The following is a 16106-nucleotide window of genomic DNA, read 5'->3' on the forward strand; positions in this document are numbered from 1 at the left end:
TAGACCAATGGAACAGAATTGAGAACCCAGACATAGATCCATCCATGTATGAGCAGCTGATATTTGACAAAGGCCCAGTGTCAGTTAATTGGGGAAAAGATAGTCTTTTTAACAAATGGTGCTGGCATACCTGGATATCCATTTGCAAAAGAATGAAACAGGACCCATACCTCACACCATGCACAAAAACTAACTCCAAGTGGATCAAAGACCTAAACATAAAGACTAAAACGATAAAGATCATGGAAGAAAAAATAGGGACAACCCTAGGAGCCCTAATACAGGGCATAAACAGAATACAAAACATTACCAAAAATGATGAAGAGAAACCAGATAACTGGGAGCTCCTAAAAATCAAACACCTATGCTCATCTAAAGACTTCACCAAAAGAGTAAAAAGACCACCTACAGACTGGGAAAGAATTTTCAGCTATGACATCTCAGATCAGCGCCAGATCTCTAAAATCTACATGATTCTGTCAAAACTCAACCACAAAAAGACAAACAACCCAATCAAGAAGTGGGCAAAGGATATGAACACACATTTCACTAAAGAAGATATTCAGGCAGCCAACAGATACATGAGAAAATGCTCCCCATCATTAGCCATTAGAGAAATGCAAATTAAAACTACGATGAGATTCCATCTCACACCAACAAGGCTGGCATTAATCCAAAAAACACAAAATAATAAATGTTGGAGAGGCTGCGGAGAGATTGGAACTCTCATACACTGCTGGTGGGAATGTAAAATGGTACAACCACTTTGGAAATCTATCTGGCGTTATCTTAAACAGTTAGAAATAGAACTACCATACAACCCAGAAATCCCACTCCTCGTAATATACCCTAGAGATACAAGGGCCTTCACACAAACAGATATATGCACACCCATGTTTATTGCAGCTCTGTTTACAATAGCAAAAAGTTGGAAGCAACCAAGGTGTCCGTCAACGGATGAATGGGTAAATAAATTGTGGTATATTCACACAATGGAATACTACGCATCGATAAAGACCAGTGACGAATCTCTGAAACATTTCATAACATGGAGGAATCTGGAAGGCATTATGCTGAGCGAAATGAGTCAGAGGCAAAAGGACAAATATTGTATAAGACCACTATTATAAGATCCTGAGAAATAGTATAAACTGAGAAGAACACATACTTTTGTGGTTACGAAGCAGGGAGGGAGGGAGGGAGAGGGTTTTTTATTGATCAATCAGTAGATAAGAACTGCTTTGGGTGAAGGGAAAGATAACACTCAATACATGGAAGGTCAGCCCAACTGGACTGGACTAAAAGCAAAGAGGTTTCCAGGATAAAATGAATGCTTCAAAGATCAGTGGAGCAAGTGCGGGGGTCTGGGGAACATGGTTTGAGGGGACTTCTAAGTCAATGGGCAAAATGATTCTATTATGAAAACATTCTGCATCCCACTTTGAAATGTGGCGTCTGGGGTCTTAAATGCTAACAAGCGGCCATCTAAGATGCATCAATTGGTCTCAACCCACCTGGAGCAAAGGAAAATGAAGAACACCAAGGTCACACGACAACTAAGAACCCAAGAGACAGAAAGGGCCACATGAATCAGAGACCTACATCATCCTGAGACCAGAAGAACTAGTTGGTGCCCGGCCACAATCGATGACTGCCCTGACAGGGAGCACAACAGACAACTCCTGAGGGAGCGGGAGATCAGTGGGATGCAGACCCCAAATTCTCATAAAAAGACCATACTTAATGGTCTGACTAAGACTAGAGGAATCCCGGCGGCAATGCTCCCCAGACCTTCTGTTGGCACAGGACAGAAGCCATCCCCGAAGACAACTCATCAGACATGAAAGGGACTGGTCAGCGGGGGGGAGAGAGACGCTGATGAAGAGTGAGCTAATTGGATCAGGTGGACACTTGAGAGTGTGTTGGCAACTCTTGACTGGAGGGGGGATGGGAAGATAGAGAGAGAGGGAAGCTGGCAAAATTGGCACGAAACGAGAGACTGAAAGGGCTGACTCAATAATGGGAGAGCAAGTGGGAGAAGGGAGTAAGATGTATGTAAACTTACATGTGACAGACTGATTGGATTTGTAAATGTTCACTTGAAGCTTAATAAAAGTTAATTTAAAAAAAAATGCCACTTTAAGAACCAAAGTGTTCCTGACCCAACCCATGATGTTTTCAATCGTCTCATATGCATGTGAAAGCTGGACAATGAATAAGGAAGACCAAAGAATAATCGATGCCTTTGAATTATGGTGTTGGCGAAGAATATTGAATATACAATGGAATGCCAGAAGAATGAGCAAATCTTTCCCGGAAAAAGTACAGTCAGAATGCTCATTAGAAGCAAGGATGGTGAGATTTCATCTCACATTCTTTGGACATGTTATCAGGAGGAACCAGTCCCTGAAGAAGGACATAATGCTTGGTAGAGTAGAAGGTCAGCAAAAAAGAGGAAGACTCTCAATGAATGGATTGACACAGTGGCTTCAACGATGGGCTCAAGCATAACAGCGGTTGTGAGAATGGCACAGGACCAAGCAGTGTTTTTTTCCATTGTGCATGGGGTTTTGCTATGCGTTGGGGCCAACAACAACACCTAACAACAACAACAACCACAGCAAGTAAGTCTCCCAAGGGATTAGGATTACTTATTCCAGATTTGCTAATTAGTAATTTGCTAATTGCTCTACGACGTCAAGGTTTTTGTTTTTATTATTAATTAAACAGTAAGTCCTGAATGCCATTTAAATTCAAGACACTGATTTATGATTGCTGCTTTAAATCTCAGATGTCTTATATTACTGTGTTTTCTGGAGTGTCTGCCCTCATATTTCTGTATTAACTAATTAAGACTCTGAACCATTTTTGTCCTCACTTTATTTTATGACTACATGAGTGTAAGTGCTCATATGTATACATAAAAGCATATATATATGAACTTGTATATGCACTAGTGCTGTGTTTTCCTAATACAAATTTATTGTTTTGTTTTTTCCATCTTCTCACAGGTATGTTTTGATCACACTTATAAGCAGATGATTTAAGAAATATCTAAGCTCACGAAACAGTGAAAAATTAAAACTCAGTATTAGAATCTTATGATTTTAATGCTATCAGATTTCAAAGATCTAAAAAAAATAAAAATCATCAGCCAGTGGAATTGTGTGCTTAAAGACATGAAAAACTTCAAACATTAGGACTGGTGACAGGTCAAACAATGCCCTTGGATATCTTATGCTTAGTTTAATTATCTCTTTTCAATATCATATGGGAACTAAGTAGCAGCACCAGGTTCAAATCCATGCAGTATGACTCTGATAGTCATCACGGAGTATAGTATCTTATCATTAACATAATGTGACACAGCTAAAGATAAAATAACATATTTTATTACCATTTGTGGAGCACACACAGTACCATCCACCACATAGGCATAATCCCTTCCGTCTGAGCTCACTGATGACCCGGTGGTCATGGATATGCATACATGACCTTGAATATATGAATAGACTATAGATTGAATATCATTTTTATAAGTATTCTCATGTGGCCAAACACAAGCTAATTTTCCACAGAGAACATCCCTGAAAAGTAAAAGAAAGTTCCTTACTATTAAGTCGTTTAATGATGCCAGATTTCAAGTGAGAATTACATGGATAAAAACATAAACATTGTTTAATTGATGTTAAGTTAAAAAAGGGAAATCCAAAATAACACTATTTTATGGTGCACAACAACTGAATATAATCCAAACAATTAGCATTGTAGCAAAATCGGAATGTATCCACTGAACTTAGATGTACAAACTTAAGTTGATGTCCTATAACGAAAGTCAACTTTGTTTTTTTAGCTTCCAGTTGTCCTGGAGTACCCATCACATTTTAGCACGTTCTCGAGGAGAATTCACCACCTGTCCCCACTTCAATATAGCTTGGCTGGTCTGGTCACTTGTTACCTGGTATATGCTGAGAGTAGCTAATTGCATTTGCTATTTTTGCATAAGTTGACCCCCTTCTGGTTATGCCTGTGGTCCCTGCCATGATCGCTTGTATCTCTGTACTACACCAAATGTTTATTCTGATCCTAAGCTTCCTCCAATATACTGATATTCCCAACACTTTTACATTCCTCTCTTGAGAATTTAGGAACTCTTAGATGCCCTCTATGCCACAAGAAAACTGAAGATTTACCCCATAGACATCTTATCTAGCCACTTAAACTCAAAGGTGTACAAGATTTCCAGGCTAGGTCAGGGAAAATAATGTTTATCACATCTCACTCTTGAAAGAACCCAAATCTATCAAATCTTATTCTCAATGGAAACAAAATTGTTCTTAGTTACTTCCCCAAAAGTCTCCCCTTAGGAAATTTCATCCATTAATCCTAAAGAGCATTTTAGGCCTAATATCAAGGGTTTAGCTTAATAGGCCACCACTCATCTGTTAGTTCGTCATACTGTGGGGGCTTGCATGTTGCTATGACACTGGAAGCTCTGCCACCAGCATTTCAAATACCAGTGGGGTTGCCCATTGTGGATAGGTTTCTGTGGAGCTTCCATATTAAGACAGACTAGGAAGAAAGGCCTGGCAATCTACTTCCAAAAATTAGCCACTGAGAACCCTATGGATCACAACAGAACACTCTCCTATTCAGTCGCTTTGGATGCATTATTATGAGGGATCAGTCACTAGAGGAGGACATTATGTTTGGTGAAGTAGAGGGCCAGTGAGGGTAAAGGAGACCCTCAGTGAAAAAGATTGGCACAATAGTCACAACAGTGGATTCAAACATGCTGGCAACTGTGAGAATGACTCAAGACCAGGCAACATCTTTTGTTGACTTGGATTCATGGTGATCTTATGGACCATGAATAAGATCATCATGAATCCAAGTCGACTTGATGGCTGCTAACAACAACAAGCTTAATGGCATTGAGAAGTGAGGATTAAAATGAGGCTGGGAGCCAAAACCTAAATCTCCTTCCAAACTTTTCTGCCCTTCGGCATAATTCTTCTTGATTCTTAGCTCAACCAGTCTTGCATGCTAGATCTCTGTGGTATGACTATGGAGTACAAAACTCTTCCTCCATTGTGCATACTCTCAAAGTATCTGTTTTTGACTTGAATTCTTGTAATACTTTTTTTTATTTCTGAGACTAGATCACAGTATACTTAGAACAGATGATTCTTGTTATTCAAATCCAGTCTCATGTAGTGATTCTATTTGAGGCAAATCCATGTACTATTGTCATCTCAGATAAAACCTAGTTTAAATGTAAGTCACATTTGCTAATTCTCAGGGTTCTTTCACCTTCCCTTTTCCTTGTCCCAGTGAGTTAGGTTAAAGAGGATTTGTTATGGGTGTGCTAGCAAATCTCCAAAACTGAAGCACTTGGCATAATAAAATGACTGACATGAGGTCTGAATCAAAACTCCATCTTGTTATAGACTCCTACTTCTGCATTCCTGAGAATGTAACTTTGACTTCTTCCCATTCATATGCATATGGCCATGGGCCTCTAGCTGGATGGAATCAGAAGACCTTTCCCCCATCAATCATCTTGCTTAACTGGCCTGGGTCTTGCCCCAAGATGACTCGTTGTCAAAAAAGGGTGGGGGTCAGGAATGTGGTTTAGCAGCTCTTAGTAAATAAGAGTGGGGGCATGAATATGATTATAGGAGAACTCAAGATGTTCTAGGAAGAAGGTAGTTTCTGATGATGTACTCACCTTGTGACCATGTGACCATCATGAACTTCTCCTTCCCACATTTACTATAAAAGGCATACCACTCCCTCCATGCTTTGGAGCACATGGTAGATTCCTCTCTGCCCTGTGTTTCCCCAATTTGAGAAATGTATTACCCTCAATAAATCTCTTTGCTTTGCTTTAACAGAGAGAGTATTCTTCTCTTGAACATTTCATAGGAACTTCTTTTATTAGATTTCATGAATCCTTTTATTCTATGGCTTATAGTAAAAGTGTATTTCAATATTCCAAATTAACTACTGATATGTACTTCCCTGACTTACATATCAAAGTTTCAGAAACAAATAAAATAAAAAATGAAAACCTTCTTCTCCTCAACAATCTCATTTCTTAAAAATCAAAACTTGCTCTCAGATTACTGCCATTTACAAATTTAACACAAAACTCAATTTATTACCCAATGTAGAGCAAGAGTTTGTGATTTTTTGCCAGTTTGTACACACTGCGTACCTTTGGTAATAAGCATCAATCTTCTTTTAGTCTAGTCTCATCATTAGAAACATATCAAGGAAAATTAAGGAAAAAAAATCCTCAATTGCAAAGAGGAAAAACAAAAACAGTGGTATATGAAAATATTTTCCTGTTATACAATTAACACTATTTAGTTTCTCTTGACATGAAATATATAATTTTCAACTCAATAAAACAATCATATATATATATATATATATAACAAACATACATACGTACTTCTTTTCACAAGGTAATGACTGTGAATTTTTAAAACTGCAGTTTCCAGATCTATCACGCAGAGGATTAACTTCTTCAAAACAGGCAAGTGGGGCACTTTTAGCACCTTAAAATACAAACGTGTCAGTTAAATCATCATTCTGAATTCAAAAGAAAATGTTTTTCAATAAAAGGCTAACAAAAATTTTATTTCCAAATCAAAACAATTATGATCTTTAACTGCTTATCATGCTTTTGTTTTCCTGTGCACCTCTAAATTCAAGTAGAAAGAAAAAATTATCTAGCATAAAACAGAAAAGGTTTACAATGATTCCAGCAATTATGTTATTGTTAAAAACAATTTGCTACTCCTTCCTGGGAGATATGGTACTTCCTCTCCCAATGGTTATCAGTCTTGATCTTGTGAATTGCTCTGCTACATAAAATAAAAGATTCAAAGTAGGTCACTTACAGCAGAAACCTTCGGAGTCAGTACATTGTTCTCTTTGTCTTCTAATGTGGTATCTTTTAGGTAGAAACTCACCTGTCAGTCTGGGTGCAAGGACGCGAAGTTGCTAAATAGCTGTGTTAGATACGTAAACCTCAGAGATTTAGGAGTTGTTTGCAGTTCATTAAACATAGAAATTGGTACCTAAAAGTGGAGTGCTACTGTAAAAAAAGGCCTAAAAGTGGCATTGGCATTGGAGCCTGGCATAGGTGGTGAGAAAACTATTATCAGAGGCTAAAAGGAGAGTAATTTATGCTTCTCAGTGGTGAAATTATCTTCTCAATAATTTGAAGGGTGATAATGACTTTAATGAACTTGTTGCCTTAGACAAAAAGGTAAGGAAACAATGTGTCTTGGTTACTCCTGGCTGCATTTGATGAGGTTGTGCAAATACTCAAGAAGAGATGAGCTAAATTCAGGGAGGGCGGGGCGGGGGTTGGGAACCGGCTATGTCAGAAGCAAGAAGGGAAGGAAATAGAGAAAGCCAAGAAATGTGACCATCCTGCAGACACTGGAATGGCCAATGACAGATGCTGGGTGATGTAAACTGGCCAAGTCTTTATGACCACTTGGCTGTTTTGTGTCTCTTCCATGGTGGATGCTTTTTGGTGGATGTTAACCTTGTAGATTAACATAAAGAGTTTCATGTTTCTTGTCCATTGCCATATGTCCAATGTGTTGTTAGTTACCATTAAGTCGATTCCAACTCATGGCAACCCCATGTGTGCAGAGTAGAACTGTTCCATGTGGTTTTCAAGGCTGTGGCCTTTTGGAAGCAGATCACCAGGCCCGTCTTCCAAGGTGCCTATGGGTATATTCAAACTGTCAATTTTTTGGCTAGTAGTCAAGTGCTTAAACTTTATGCCAGCCAGGGAGTCTTGTGTGTCTAAACACAAATTTATAACCCAGAACTCCTGCTCTTAATCTTCTAATCTTTTCACATTCGGGCTGCTCACCAACCAGCTGGGCTCTCTATCGCTGCCCATGAGTGCATCTGTATCATAACCTCTGATTACTTCTCTTTCCATAGAAAGTGGATTACCAGCTGGTTAATGTCTTTCAAAGCCACTTGCAAGTGAGACTGCAGTAGAGCTATTGTCCATTTTGGGGTTATAACCAGTTACTGAGTCAACCCATATGTAAAACAAGCTTCAGGCTCTTTCCTCTTATGTTAACTGGTAATAATGAAATTCCGTGTATCCATAGGTGTGAGTTGAGCTGAGAGAGTGAATAAAGACATACTGCTCTGGGTTTCTGGCTCGTTAAATTTTCTTCTGCTCTCTCTTTTTGCTGGTGCTTGATCCCAGATAAATAACTTCCATCTATTTAACCATATAACTTAGTGGATCTGACAGAACCAAGTTCATGATGAAAAGCCCTGAATATCTGGTCACTTTGTGCCTCAAAGTCAGATTCTCCATCTCTACCAGACCCAGTAATATGCCCAGAGTGTTCTCCAAGGTGGTATAACTCACCACTTTAGATAGCATGGCCTTGCTCTAGAACCCCAGAGGACTTGTGCTATCATTCTCCCACAGAAACTTGCTATAAACACCACATAGATCTTTTCTCACAACGTACATGTCTAATATTATAATATTATAGGATCTTCTTTTTTTTTTTGATACCAGGGGAAGGCCTACTGGCATTCCATCCTGGATATGCTACAAAACCTCTCCTACTTTCCACCTCACTCAAGAGTGGGCCATCACGGAAGCCATTCCAGTAGAAAGTTTATACCACCTTCTAGGATCCTTGCCATGGTATTAAATCCTGTATCTTGAAAGTGCTCTCAAAACAATAAACTCCTCCCTATCCAATCTTATGATAAAACACTCTCATAATTCAGTCCCACCTGTACTCCCTTTCTCCTGGCAATAACTGCTTGCTGGCTAGGACCTAAGCTCATTTGGGGTATAGGTTCTTCACTCCCTTATCAGGCTCAGCACATCCATGGCTCTTTTACATTGTGCCTTAGCCCTAATTTTCAGCCAGTTTGGCCAGGAGGGGAAGGAGGTAGATCTGGACAAGAATACAAGTTGCGTTATGAACAACAGTCTTCTGCATTATCTTCAAGCAAGGGAAATGTACTTACTCCATTCTTAATAGGAGGGGAATGGTGAAAGGCGGCTGGGACATGGCTACAGGTTAAGAACTTTGAGAGACATCTAGAGATACAAAATTAAGGGGGACAAATTTGCAACTGTCTCCATCCCAAGAGCTGCAGTCCCATTTTTCCCCCAAATTGAACCTTAATTCTTGCAAAACAGACCTTATTGTTTGGGATTTAAACTTCTCTGGAGTTCCTTCAACCTCACAATTAATTCCTCAGCTTTTTCTAACCCTCTTTTTTAGGTGATGAGAGGCCCTTCATAAATTAACTGGATGGTCCCTCCAGACTTCACACTTTGAATTCAAATGCCCATCCTCCACCCGCCAGGTTTCAATGATGCTTAGCAATATCTATCCAATCACCCAAAACCAAAAACCACTGCCGTCGAGTCGATTCCGACTCATAGCGACCCTATAGGACAGAGTAGAACTGCACCATAGAGTTTCCAAGGAGCACCTGGAGGATTCGAACTGCCGACCTCTTGGTTAGCAGCCTTAGCACTTAACCACTATACCACCAGGGCTTCCTAGCCAGTCACATTATCCTTATAATTACTGTTTCCTCCATACTTTTCAATTGCCCCAGCAACTGCATTCTCTTTCACTAGTACATTATTTCATTTCACCCAGTGAGTGTGCCACGAATTCCACCAGTGATGGAGCCCTCACTGACAGCCTGGACGTGGGTGATTTAGTTCTGAAAACTAGCCTTATTAGCTGTTTTCTCACACCACTCTCAGTACTAACTGTTAGAGGTTGGGTCTCTAGAAGTCGGCATGAACGTGAAGTTTGACGTGCAGGATATTTATTAGGGATCAGAACCTCTGGAAGTGAGGTGGAGGAAGCAGGATAGGGCAAAGAGAGAAGTCAAACTCAGATGCAGGCCCCGAAAATACTTAGCCAACCCCAGAGGTAGCTTTGGAACATAAATAGCCTGCCAGAGGGTGCCTGATTGGGCCAAAATAGGCAGGCCTTTACACCCCTATCTCAATTAATCGTTGTATATGTGCTGTCTTGGGTAGGGTGTATCCTTGGGCAGGGTGTCTCTGTCCAGCTGAGACAAATTCTGAAGGGGCTGACAGCTAGAGCCTATCTGATGACATCTACTGGTAGTCTCCTTGTCTGTCTTCCAGCATTCTATTTTCTTTTCTTTTACTGTACTTTGTGAAACTGGAAGTTTTCTATTTTGTTTGTGTTTATTATATTTATTAACTATCTTTGTCTCTTGAATGTAAATTTCATGAATACATCAAACATGCGACTGCTCAACTTCTGGCTTACTAATGGCCCAGTGTACATGGAAACTCAGTACACATTTTTTTGATGGACACATCTACTTATCTTTCCACACTAACTTTAAAATTTTTTTTAATTCATTTAAAGAAAGCATATAACATTGAATCAAATACTTGTTAATTCATATGTCTCACATGTAGACTACTTTAAGAGCAGCCTTTTGTCCTATGGTATTTGAAACATGGAGTCCCTGGTGGTACAAAATGTTAATGTGCTTGGCTGCTAACTGAAAGGTTGGAGGTTTGAGTACACCTTGGAAGAAAGACCTTTTGACCTACATCCAAAAAAATCAGTCACTGAAAACGCTATGGAACACAGTTCTACTCTAACGACACAGGGTCACCATGAGTAAGAATTTACTCCACGGCAACTTGTAAATTTGTGGAATAAAAACAGGGAAAGTGCCTGTATTGAAATTGAGCCTAATGAATAAATAAATTGCATTAAAAGATCACATTTTTGGCCAATTTAGGTTAAGAGTATTTCTTAAACATCCTTATTTCAATGGGAACTCATAAAGATTCAAGTATCAGGAAACTCAATTATGGGTAAAACAATTTTTATTAGAAAAAAAGGAGTATGACTTAAACTCTCTTTAATGGATCTTACAAAATGTAATATTTAATTGTATTTTAAATTATGTATTAATCCCTGATCATAAGTTACTGTGATAATGACAAATAATATTTTCAAATAAAAACAAGCATTGCCACAGATTATGAAAACATAGCTTACAGAAAATAGCACTGACCTGTGATTCAAGAGATCATACCTCTGCAGTTATGGATAAATTTTAGGTAAATCATTTAATCTAAAACTTGTTACTAAAAACAAGTTTCAAATAATTAAGAAGACAACAAGAACCACATACCATGTCATTTGGTACTAACCAAACTCCTTAATTACCACACGTAAGTAACCTAAACTTACTATTATGCTGCCTGTCTTTATTCAGTCAGCAAATATTACATTCTAATGCATTTCATTACGTAATTTAATCTATTCAAATTTAATTCATCTAAAAATACAAGATTATATTGGGTTATTACGAATAATTTCTAGGGGAAAAAATAAGCAGATATGTGTGTCTTCTTTAAGTTACTCTCAACAGCTGTTTGAAAAGAAAACATAGAAATGACTTTTGATCAGGTGGCATATGACTACTGTTATACTAGTAATTTTTATTTATTGAGGAAAAATGTATATACTCGAATAAAATTCACTCAGTGTTTTTTTTTAATGTCATTAAAACTACATCATTAAATTGAAGTGTAAAAGAAAACTCAGATTTCAGAATGTACTAACTTAGTACTTCAATTTTTATATAAATTATGAATGGTAAGCATGGGTTTTTGGCCAGGTAGCTAACTACCAAAAACAAAAAAATTAAATATTGAGACTATAAATACATAGTCCTATCCTGGATAATCTCAAATGTTCCTATCAAAACCAAAACTATTTAATTCAAATTTAATTTTTATTGAGCTTAGGATTCATGTTCTTCAATTTCTAGAGTTTTACAGTATGTATTATAATCTACAGAAGACTTTGAATTTAATATAAAAGAAACATATAAGAGATGGCAATACCTTTTCCAAATACTTTAGCACACTGATAATCGGTAGTTTGGCATCTTCCGTTATAACAATATGCAGTTCCTGACTTGCACATATGGCCATTCAATACATAAGTGTCAGGAACACAATTACTAGAAGTTCCATTGCAATACTCTGTAAAATCACATTCTTCATCAACACTCTTTCTACATGGAGTACCTGCTATTGATAGCTAGGAGGAAAAAAGAAAGAAAATTATGTTCTGTGAATAACCTTTCTTATCAATTGCTTCCTGATTATTGATAATTGAGGGAATCACAGAGTTCCCAAGGTGGTGAGTTCTATGAAAGACAAATCAGGGATCTATTCACTGTGAGGTCTGGAGAATATTTACTTTCTCAAGGGCAGGAAAGGATCCCTTATGAGTTTTCAAGAGCCTAACTGCTTTGTATTCTACACTGGGAGGCCATCTCACTCAATCAGTGTGTGGGTGGGGGACTGCACAGATTAAACATACCTGTTCTTTGAAATAGGAAAAACATACCTTCTACTTTTTTTCTTCTTGGAGAAACCCAGGAGCCAGACTGCATAATTTCAATTGCTAGTTCTAACCATCTACTAACCAAAAGATTGGCAGTTCGAAACCACCAGTGGCTCCACAGGAGAAAGATGTGGCAGTCTGCTTTGTTAAAGATTTACAGCCCTGTAAACCCTATGGGGTTGATATGAGTTGGAATTGACTCAGTGGCAGTGGGTTTTGGGTGGGGGATCATGTAGAGATGCAGAGAATGTTTTTGACCTAATTCAATATTCGTTCATAGTAAAAACTATCAGGAAAGTAAAAATAAAAAGGAACTCCCTCAACTTGATAAAGGATAACTACAAGTAATAGAAACCCTCCAAGTAGCATCATACTAGATGGTATAAGACTGAATGCTTTCCCTTTACAATCAGAACCAAGGTAAGGATATCTGTTCTCACCATTCCTATTCAATATCATATGTAGGTGTTAACCAGTTCCATAAGATAAGGGGGAAAAATACAGATTGTAAGTAACAAAACAGTGTTCTCAGAAAACATGAATGCGGGACTACCAAAGAACACCCAAAAAACGTACCTAGAATTAAAAAGTGATTTTAGCAAAATTACCAAATAGAAGATCAATAAACAAAAATCAATCATATCTTATATACTTGAACATTTTTAAAATTGAAAAATTTTAAAAGTACATTTTCTAAGGAGGGGCCAAGATGGCAGAATGGTCAGATGCTTCATGTCGTCCCTCTTACAACAAAGACCAGAAAAAAAAAAAAAAAAAAGTGAATTGAGTATACATGAAAATCTAGAAACCTTAATCATCAAAGACAAAGTTTAAGAATCAGACTGAGTGGCAGGTGGAAGGAGAGACAATTCAAAAGCAGCAGAAAGAGGGAACTACAGATCACAGGATCACCAGCACCCTGCTAGCTGAGTCTGCGCAGTGCACTGGCAAGCAGCAATATCCCAAGCAAGGCCCGCCACATCTGGTGCAGCCAAGAAACAGCAAATCTGCACAAACCTCAAGAACCAAACAGGAGCAACACCAGACCTGCTAAAGTTAGGTGCAAGCTCCAACTTACCATGTGTGCTGACAAAATAACCCCTGCCCTCACCAAAGCTTCACAGTGGAGAAACACTCCCTTCCCCTCACCCATTCCCCATCCCACTCTGACAGCAGTCCCGCAGAAGTCAACAACCTCACACCCCCTAAGCTGGGAATTCAGGGCCAGTCAGGAGGCTCTGCCCCCTTGCCCAACCACTGACATTTGGGGTCCAGGGACTTGCAGTACGCTTCACTTCCACCCAGTCCCTTGAGGGCTGATTCAATACCACATACCCTCATTAGCATAAAACAGCAGAGAATACACTAAAACTCATTTTCTTCTGCAGCTGCCAGAGGGAGTTGCAGATTTGTGACATTCGACACCACCCTGCCCCTAAGAAGGAGTCCTACCCACCCACACTGGGGTTCTGAAGGCCAGCAGTGACAGCCACTCCATCTAGCCACCCACAACAGGGGTCTGAGAATTAGTGGTGTCTCCCAAACCCTCCAGGCAATGGCACTGGGAGACAAAGGACCAGCTGCCCTACCCCCTCACTACATGCTGTAGGTGACAGGGACACACCCTCCATCCAGGCCCCTGGGGGTAGCCATCAGCCCCCTGCCTTGTCCCACACATTGCCTCCCACTGCAACCAGAGACATGTGCCTGCTCCAAACACCCCCATAGAGCCCCGCCTGCCTGCAACTATAGGTGAGAGTCAGCACCACACACTTGGTGACTGATGACCCAGACACCTGTGCCCTGAATAACCACACACCTGAAAGAACAGTGAACAGACTCCTGGGCTCGCACACCTAGTAGATGCTCTGACCACCTGGAGACAGGATGTGAGAGTTTCTTTGAAGCCAAAAACCAAAGAACTTCACACCCAGACTTCTTGGGCATATCAAAACAAAACAAAAATATAGGACTCAGTAAACAAAAATACAATAAATAAATATAATAACTTACTGATGCCTGAGACAATAGTCAATAACAAATCAAAATGGCTCCAGCAAGCAACCAAAATAAAGAACCAGAAAACCTTTAGGAGGAAAATAAGGCAATGAAACTACCTGATAAATAATTCAAAATACTACTATAAAGAGATCAAGCAGCAGATCAGGCAAAATTCAGACCAAGCCAAGGAACACAGATACAAAGCAATAGAAGAATTAAGGAAGACAATACAAGAACAAAATGGCAGAACAGACAGAAACCATAGATACAGCAACTAGAAGCCCAAAAGATTAACAATAAATTTTCAGAATTAGATAACTCAACAGAAGGTCATAGAAGCAGAATTGAGACAATGGAAGTCAGAATTAGTGAGATTGAAGATAAACCCTTTGACCCCAATTTATTTGAGGAAAATCAGAAAAAAGAATGAAAAAAAGAAGAAGAAAGCCTAAAAATTATGTGGAATACTATCAAGACAAAAACCTATGAGTGATCAGAGTACCAGAACAGGGAGTGAATAACAGAAAACACAGAGAGAATTGCTGAAGGTTAGCTGGCAGAAAACTTCTGTAATGTCATGAAAGATGAGAAGATATCTACCCAAGAAGCTCAACGAATTCCATACAGGGTAGACCCCAAAAGAAAGCCAGCAAGACATATCATAATTAAACTTGCCAAAACCAAACACAAAGAAAGAATCTTGAGAGCAGCTCGGGATAAACAAAAAGTACCTACAATGGAGAACCAATAAGACTAAATTCTGACTACTCAGTAGAAAATATGAAGGCAAGAAGGCAATCGGATGACATATATAAAACCTTGAAGGAAAAAAAATTGCCAGCCAAGTAATATATATCCAGCAAAACTGTCTCTCAAATACAGTGGCAAAATCAGGTCATTTTCAGGTAAACAGAAATTAAGGGCATTTGTAGAAACCTGACCAAAATTACAAGGAATATTAAAGGGAGTCCTCTGGTTATAGAATGAACATCAGACAACAATCCAAGACTAGGACACAGGACAGATCAATCAGTTATCAAAGCAGACACGGAATTCACAAAAAAAAAAATCAAAACTAAAAGACTGAAAATAGGGAATCCGAGATGTCAATATGTAAATGATGACAACATCAAAACAAAAAAAGAGGGGATAAACAGTGTAGTCATAGAACTTCCATATGGAGAGAAAGTTAAGGCAATATCAAGAAATAAAAGAATGGCTTAAACTTAGGAAAATAAAGGTAGATTTCAAGGTAATCGCAAAAGAATCTAAAAAACCTACTCATCAATATAAAAAAAAGAAGAAGAACATAAAGACTCAGTAAACACAAAATCAACAATAATAAAAGACGTGAAAAGAAAATACATAGGCAAAAAGAATTCAGCACAGAAAATTAAGTGGAACAAAGAAACTGTCAATACCACAAAAAATAAAATAGACAGCAGCAAATTCATATATATCAATAATTACACTGAACGGTACACCAATAAAGAGACAGAGTGGCAGAATGGATAAAAAAAAACATGATCCATCTATGTGCTGTCTACAAGAGATGCAAAGATACAAAGAAACTAAAACTCAAAGGATGGAAAAGTATATCAAGCAAACAATCAAAAAAGAGCAGAAGTGGCGATACTAATCTCTGATAAAACA

General features: G+C 38.7%; 1 protein-coding gene across 1 annotated transcript in view; it reads right to left on the reverse strand.

Annotated features, from left to right (window-relative positions):
• Window positions 1-16106, reverse strand: part of ADAM18 (ADAM metallopeptidase domain 18) — a 171485-nt gene that overhangs the window by 42193 nt on the left and 113186 nt on the right. Inside the window, exons 16-18 of the mRNA XM_049865504.1 lie at window positions 11945-12143; window positions 6461-6566; window positions 3398-3587 (exon numbers count right to left, since the gene is read on the reverse strand). Coding sequence (XP_049721461.1) covers window positions 3398-3587; window positions 6461-6566; window positions 11945-12143 — 495 coding nt within the window. The remainder of the gene's footprint in view (window positions 1-3397; window positions 3588-6460; window positions 6567-11944; window positions 12144-16106) is intronic.

Source organism: Elephas maximus, chromosome 22 (genome assembly GCF_024166365.1).
Source record: "Elephas maximus indicus isolate mEleMax1 chromosome 22, mEleMax1 primary haplotype, whole genome shotgun sequence".
Classification (NCBI taxonomy): Eukaryota; Metazoa; Chordata; class Mammalia; order Proboscidea; family Elephantidae; genus Elephas; species Elephas maximus.